The sequence below is a fragment of the Pygoscelis adeliae genome, unplaced genomic scaffold (assembly GCF_000699105.1).
Source record: "Pygoscelis adeliae isolate BGI_AS28 unplaced genomic scaffold, ASM69910v1 Scaffold18, whole genome shotgun sequence".
NCBI lineage: Eukaryota > Metazoa > Chordata > Aves > Sphenisciformes > Spheniscidae > Pygoscelis > Pygoscelis adeliae.
This window is the reverse complement of record NW_008825558.1, coordinates 1,397,020-1,404,564: the sequence shown is the minus strand read 5'-3', so window position 1 is coordinate 1,404,564 and position 7,545 is coordinate 1,397,020. Positions and strand designations below refer to the sequence as shown.

Here is a 7,545-nt window from a genome sequence, read left to right as displayed (position 1 = left end):
CTTCTCCGACGAGCAGCTGGTGACCATGTCGGTGCGGGAGCTCAACCGGCAGCTGCGGGGCGTCAGAAAGGAAGAGGTGATCCGGCTGAAGCAGAAGAGGAGGACCCTCAAAAACAGGGGCTATGCCCAGTCCTGCCGCTTCAAGAGGGTCCAGCAGCGGCACGTCCTGGAGTCGGAGAAGAACCAGCTGCTGCAGCAAGTGGAGCACCTAAAGCAGGAGATCTCCAGGCTGGTCCGGGAGAGGGACGCCTACAAGGAAAAATACGAGAAGCTGGTCAGCAATGGCTTCAGAGAAAACGGATCCAGCAGCGACAACCCTTCCTCTCCAGAGTTTTTCATGTGAGTTCCCACAGCCTTGCCACCTTAACTAAAAGTTCTCCGTGTGAGTTGTTGTTGGGGGCTTTGCTAGAGCGACAACCCAGCTTGCCACCTTGTATTACTTTTTTTTTTTTTTAAACTCAAAACAATTTTAAAACAAAGTTGTTTTTTGGGTTGGTTTTTGTTTTTGTTTTTGTTTTTCTTTTTAAGGTGGGTTCGCTCCGTGTTGGCCGACCTAAAGTTCTACATGAGTTTCTTTTCTGTTTATTATTATTATTATTTTTTTTATTTTTGTGGGGGCTTGCTGTTGTGGTTTTTTTTTTAAATTTAAAAGATCCAACTCGCCACCAACTCAGTTCTTCATATGAAGCTTGCTCTTCTTTGAAACCTGCCATCCACATTATATATATATATATTTTTAAGTTCATGAGGGTTTTTTTTTCTTTTGAGCTTGCTGTGTCCAAAAAAGTCAGATTTTTTTTTTTGCCATCCTGAGTTCTTCATATGAGATTTGAGCTTTGCAAAAAGAAAAATAAAATAAAAAATACAAAAAAAACCCAAAACAAAAACAAAAAAGTACAAAAACAATGTGAAATTTTTAGACTCCAGCTTGCTGAGTTCCATCAGTTTTTAGCGTTGTTGTGCAAAACTAGAGATATGCCTAGATCAACCTGCCAAAATCAAGCCTGCATCAACCTTCGGTGTGTTCATGTGAGTTTTGGCCTTAATCTGCCAAACGTGAGACTTTAGTCTGCCATTAGAATCCCATACTCATCTCATGCATTACGCTTGCTATTTTGTCTTAGCAACAATGAACTATAACTGTTTCGAAAGACTATGAAAAAGAGACATTATATTAATAAAAAACCCTGCATGCTGGTCATGTACGGTATAATTATTTTTTTTTTCTTTTGCTTGGAAATGGACTTTTGGAGACTATTATGGCATGGCATTCATCCTTTTGTTTTATTGCCTCATCACTTTTTTGGGTTGAAAGCAAAAAAGTGCAACCTTTGATCTTCCTCCTCCTCTTCCTCCCCATTAAAGTTTGCATCTGCTCTAAAACTGCTTTGAGTTACTCAAAACTTCAGACTTCCTTTTAAATGCACTGAAGCATTCCCTCTCAAAAACATGCCAGAATGGATTTTGATAACCTAATGTGGCAAAAAAAAATACAAAAAACACAAAAAGAACTTTGGAAAGATGTTCAAAACAAAATTCACATCCCACTTGGGGGGGACATTGAAACCATGCTGTTGCCTAAAACAGTCTAAAAATTAATTTTAAGTGATCTGCCCCATTTTTTTTTCCTTTTGCATTTGGTCATTGTCAAATGTGGAATGCTCTGGGTTCCTAGTATATAATTTAATTCTAGTTTCTGTCATCTGTTAGCCCAGTTAAAATGTATGCTACAGATAAAGGAATGTTATAGATAAATTCGAAAGAGTTAGGTCTGTTTAGATGTAGATTTTTTTTTAAAGATTGATGCACTAAATTGTTTACTGTCGTGATGTAAAGGGGGGTAGAATTTGCAACGGGACTGTTTTAAAAAGTAGTTTATGCAGCATGTGCTTGCAACTTAAATATAAGTTGGGTATATGTAGTCCTTGCTATACCACTGACTGTATTTGAAAACCAAAGTATTAAAAGGGGGAGGCACCCCTGTTTATATCTATAGGGGTATTTTACATTCAAAATGTATGGGTTTTTTTTTTTTTTCCAAAATTGAAGTATTTGGGACTGAATTGCACTAAGATATAACCTGCAAGCATATAATACAAAAACAAAAAAAAATTACGAACCTGTTTAGAACGCTAATACAATTTATGCAGTTATAAAGATGGCATTACTGCACAGTTTTAAAATGATGCAGATTTTTTTACAGTTGTATTGTGGTGCAGAACTGGATTTTCTGTAACTTCAAAAATTCCACAGTTTTAAAGGCAATAATCAGTAAATTTTATTTTCAGGGACTGATATCCTGTCTTTTAAAAAAAAAAAAAAAAAAGGAAAGTAAATCTTACCACAATAAATATAAAAAAATCTTGTCAGTTACTTTTTCTTTTACATATTTTGCTGTGCAAAATTGTTTTATATCTTGAGTTACTAACTAACCACGTGTGATGTTCCTATGTGCTTTTCTTTCATTCTCGACTCTATGGTTATATCAAAAGAGAGAATAATCTACAATAATAAACTGCATTTTTTTGATTCCGTACTCAGTTTCTTAGTCTGTAGTTTAAAGTTTAATAACTCCGAGAGCAGTACTTCAGCGTGCTGCCTGGCGAAGGGGTGATGCTGATACAAGAGCTGGACTCAATAATATTCAGGAGGGGAGAAGGAAAAGGATAGCTTCGTGTAAAATGGAAAATTGTCGCCAACTAGAAATCAAGTTATCTTTCAGGTAGATGAAAAACGTGAGCTTTCAGGTGCTGCTTCTGACTTCTCAGTATTGCAATGAGCTCAGTTTCAGTGACTCAGGTCATCCCACCAGGTTTTAGGAGATCTCAAAGGGGAGGTCTGCTTGAAAATGCGATGACACGATACGGCCCTATATTTTGATTGTTTTATGATGGAGTGAAGTGAAAGGGAAGACTTCACATCCTCTTATCATCTGATCCCAGCAAAGCATGCCTGTCTCTAGTAAGAGATGACACCGTATCAGGCTTGGCTTGTCACAGAGCCACTTAACGCTAGATCGAAAGATTTCTTGCCATTTGGGTCCATACTGCCTCCTTTTTTGCTTTTCTTTGCTTTTTCCTCCCCTTCTTCTTTTGTTTGCCCTGTGGTTGTCTTTTTTTTCTTTTTTTTCTTTTTTTTTTTTTGCTACAGGCCTTAGAAGGCCCAGAACTGAGGAGCAGAGAAAAAAAAAATTCAAAGGACTTCCTCCAACTTTTGAGAGTTACTTGCCCTAAACAATCAATCCAAAGGTTAATGTGCTGGAAATGTTCAGGTCTCTGAGCCCCTCTTCACTGCAGTTCTCCATGTCAAAGGGCATTTCAACTTCGAAAGGCTCCTCAAACCCTCGACCCAGTTCGTTTAAAGCCACCTTCCCCGAGAGCCTCCAGTGTCCATTTGCAGAGTCCTCTCCCGCTCTTTGAATGGGATTATCTGCCCAGTTTCTTTGAGAAGCAGAGGCCTCTCCGAAGGATGCTCCAGCCCCTCCAGGATGGGGGTTTTATCTCCAGACCCAGGCTCAGAAACTCAGCCCTTTTTTTTTCCCTTTATTTCCCCCCCACCCGCTGTTGATGCAACTTCTTCCCAGCTGTAAGGTCATCCCTCCCGGGCACTGGTGGCAGTGGAAGGAGAAGACCTGTTGCCGTTCCTCTTCCCGTTTGGTCCAGTCCATGGCTTGGACCCCATGCTGCCCTGTGTGCCGAGGTCAGGATGTGGCCCTGAGCCCACCCCCCCCGCGCCTGCACCCACAAGAGCCTGCGTCAGTGCGCACTGGGTGCTGCTGGAGGCCAACCTGCTCCTGCTGAGGTCTCTCTGGAGGGGATGGACACCCGGCCCCACCGTGGGTGACAACAGGCGTCGGTGGCCGTGGTCCCTGATGCCGATGCTGCGCCTCGCCCCTCCCCAGCGCCAGGGCACCAACCTGCCCTTTGGCATCTGACCTGCTGTTGCACCAGGGTTTGAGTAATGGTTCAAGCTCCACATTCTGGTTAATTCAAGTTCCATTTTCTGGTTAATGTGTAATCTGTGGGTAAACTGGTTGCTATTGGCCAAGCAGAGAATTATCTCCTCTCATAAAGACAGGGCTGCTTTTTATTTCTTCTCCCACCTCCCCTTCCCTGGCTGAGCCTTTACTGATGCCCAGATTTTTTCACAGGGGGTCGCTTAGAGGCTTCGCTGCTGCCCTTGCTGAGAGCTCCCGGAGGAGCCCTGCCCTAAGGAAGGGAAGGGACGAGGCCTCTCCTCGGCAAAGCCCCCGCCAAAGCGGCGCTGCAGCCCCCGAGGGAGCGCGGAGCCCCAAGCCCCCCGAGCGGGACCGACTTCTGGTCCAGCCTCATCCCCATGCCCCTCTGCCGCTCCAAGTTTCCTCGCAGGCAAAGTTAGGAGCAGGCACTAGGATTTTAAAAGTATTGTGAATCAACTGAGTAGCGCAGAGCGAGGGGTGCACTGCTGCCTCCCTGAAGTATCTTCTTTCTTGGAGGGAAAAAAAAACCACCCTGTTTGAACAGCGATAAGAGAAATCCTTCCTAGAAATAGGCTGAGTGCAAAAGGGAAAATTCCCATCACACACCCAACCTGAGAGGCAAAAAAGGCTCTCTCCCAGTTTGGCATCGCTATGACAAATTGCAATCTTGCTTTGCAAATAAAAAAAAATGCAGCCTTCCTTAGGCTGCACTTGAATTTCAGCCTGAAATACACCAACTGCCCAGCTGAAGGGGAGAAAAAAATAGATGCACGTTTTAATGGTCACTAAAGCAAAGCAAGTATTGGGGTTCTCTGTATGAATCATTGCAGGGGAGCGCCCACCTTTGCCGCAGGACTGCTTGCTGAGGACTAATTGGAGCCGCTCTGCTCTGAATAACCGACATTCATTAATCACCCCTCGCTTGACTCTGGCCTCGATCCTGCTCCCATTGAGCTCGGAGGTACAATCCCTGGGGATTTCAAAGGGGAGCAGGATCCTGCTGTTCTCCCGCAGGTACCGCTCTGGCTAAAGCAGGGGGAACGCTGCCCTAACTGGGCAATTGTGTGTCAAAAGGCGTGCGTTGTCCTAATCCCCGCATCACTAACAACGTCCTATTTCTCCCATAGTCCTATAGTGCTTTCCCATTTATTAACTACATTACAAAGAACTTTCATGTGACCGGTGCCGGGAGATACGTGCACAGAGGGCAGCCCTTTGCTGGCTGGGAAATGGTGTGCACCGCGGCTCAGCCCTCTCCTCCCTCCCCATCCCACCTTACCCTTAAGCCTTTTTTATTTCCCCCCCCCTAAAATGAAACATAACCCTCTGCCCGACCTCCGGGCTTCTGCTGAGCGAGTCCAAGAGTATTTTTGTGTTTGTGCTGCAGCGTTTTCCCTGCTCGAGAAATGTCACCCCAGACCACATCTGAAAAAAAAGAGGGGAGAAGGGAGGGAAATATCCTGGTCACACCAGTGTATATTTATTTCTTGAACAATTTCTCGCCACTGCTGGGCAAGTGCTGTGCGAGAAGCGCCTGTTTGCAAACGGAGCGGTGAGACCTTCTATTTGTTAGAAAGTCTTCTTCACCCTTTTAAAACAAAAACACCTGTGCTGAATCAAAATGCCACTTGAAAACTACCCCCACGTGAAACATGGCAGCAAATTTTCAGTTTAAAAAATGAACTTTCCCAGGTCTTTTTTCCTTTCCCTTCCGAAAGCTTTTGCGCAGCTGTTTCCTCCCCCTCCCTTTGCGTAGTGTGTAGGAAGTTCTTGATCTAGAATCATTCATAATTTTAATACCAATTTCTATTTGACATAATATACTAATATCAGATAGAGAATGTAGCTGCTTCCTGGATTTAGGGAGGAAATGATGCATATATCAGAATTATCTGCTCAGATGCCAGAACTACATTGGTGTCATTTCAGCATGTGCTGCATTGAAAGGAAATCCTCTACATTTATTACTCCGATCATCAGAGGAGCTAAATGGACCCACTGTTTCTGACACCTGTTCAGATGGCTGAATTTAAAATTTCACGCAGGAAAAAAAAAAATAATCCTACATATTTCAATGTTAGGAATTAAGATTTTTTGATAAACTTTCTTCCCTCCCTCTTTCCGAATCGCTGTGTTGTAAGCGGCTGCCATGAGGCTTGGGCATTCCAGGGGTAGCTATGGAGAGTGGGATAGATTTTGTTTGCTCAGCCGGGACAAAAAACAATCCAGCTTGTACACACACACACACTCGAGCTGTCTGTAGTCAAATGCTTCAGATATCTGTTTTAAATGCAGGTCTCGGTATGAATAACACAAGGTAGCACACCCCAGGACGTGGCAGAGGTGAGCGGCTGTTGAGAGAATTCGTCTTTTCGGGAGGGAACTGAGCACTCAACCACTTCACACTTTTAAGGCTCCTCTAACGAGTTTTTCGGACACAGCAGATACAAATCAATAGATTAAAATACTGTACACTCTGCCGCATCTAATTCTTTACTGCCTGAAATTGTGGGGGAGGACCGAGAATAACATTTGTCACTCTCTGAGGGCTGAGTGCATTCAGATTTGTGAGCTCTAAGCCAACACGATGCAAAAATAGTCCAGGATGTGACTTAACTTTTCAAGTGAAAAGCAAAAGGCCAGGGATTGGTGAGGCTGTAGCCGGGTGTAACGGCAGATAGGCAGCTCCAGCTCGAGCCCCGGCTATCTACCACCGTATCTGGTTGACCGGCACAGTGTGATAACGTCTCAGTGCCCTTGATGCAAGCTGCCCGTATCTTACCGCTCTCTGAAATGATCATTTTCTTTCACTGCTGCTGTACACACCTTTTTTTCCCCCCGAAGTCTAGCTTTTAAACCCGTGCCACTTCCGACGCAGCAGTGAAGTGTGCAGGCCTGTAGTGACGGTAGAGTGAGTTACAGGGATGGTCTCTCTCCTTGCTTGGTTTGAAGCCCTGTGGACTTTGTGACATGATTTCCTTTATTTATTTTTTTTTATTTTTTAATGCATCTCTGTAAGATGTCTTGCATGGAGGGAATCAAAGCCAGAGCAGAAGTTTGCTAGAAGTGGTGTTTCTGCACCACGCAGAAAAAAAAATACCCAGCAAACAACAAACCGAGCAGTGTCTTCAAGTTTCCAGCGGGGGTAGGGAACGGAGTGTCCCTGGTTGCCGCTCTGAATTGTTAATTCATAAAGAAGCACAGTCCTGAAAAATGTTCTCAGCAGCTTGTCCCCCGTTAAAGCAGAAATGTCAGTGGCTGCGTACGGAGGCGTTAAGGCTCAACACCCTATTTCAGCGTAAGCGCTGGCATCTCCCTGCCATCCCTGGGTTTTCGGTGTAAAAACTCGAGTGTCCCCGAGGGCGGCGGGGTGTCGGGGAGAGCAGGGTGCCCCGGACGGCGGGGGCACGCGCGTTTGCCTCCCCGCTGCCCGCCCGGCACCTGCCTCGGCCCGGGGAGAACAGCACATTTTGGGAGAATTCTGGCACGGATTCTTAAACCCTTGCTTCCAGCAGCTTGAAAATAACCCGGGCAGGGGAGGGGGTGTCTGTGTAACGGTGTAAAGCCCTCCTCTTCCCCCGACGAGC

The 7,545-nt window shown here is 44.9% G+C and overlaps 1 protein-coding gene across 1 annotated transcript in view; it reads left to right on the top strand.

The window, feature by feature from the left end:
• The window catches only part of MAF (v-maf avian musculoaponeurotic fibrosarcoma oncogene homolog), a 12,104-nt gene that overhangs the window by 1,243 nt on the left and 3,316 nt on the right, over nt 1-7,545 (top strand). The window contains exon 2 of the mRNA XM_009332323.1: nt 3-339. Coding sequence (XP_009330598.1) covers nt 3-339 — 337 coding nt within the window. The remainder of the gene's footprint in view (nt 1-2; nt 340-7,545) is intronic.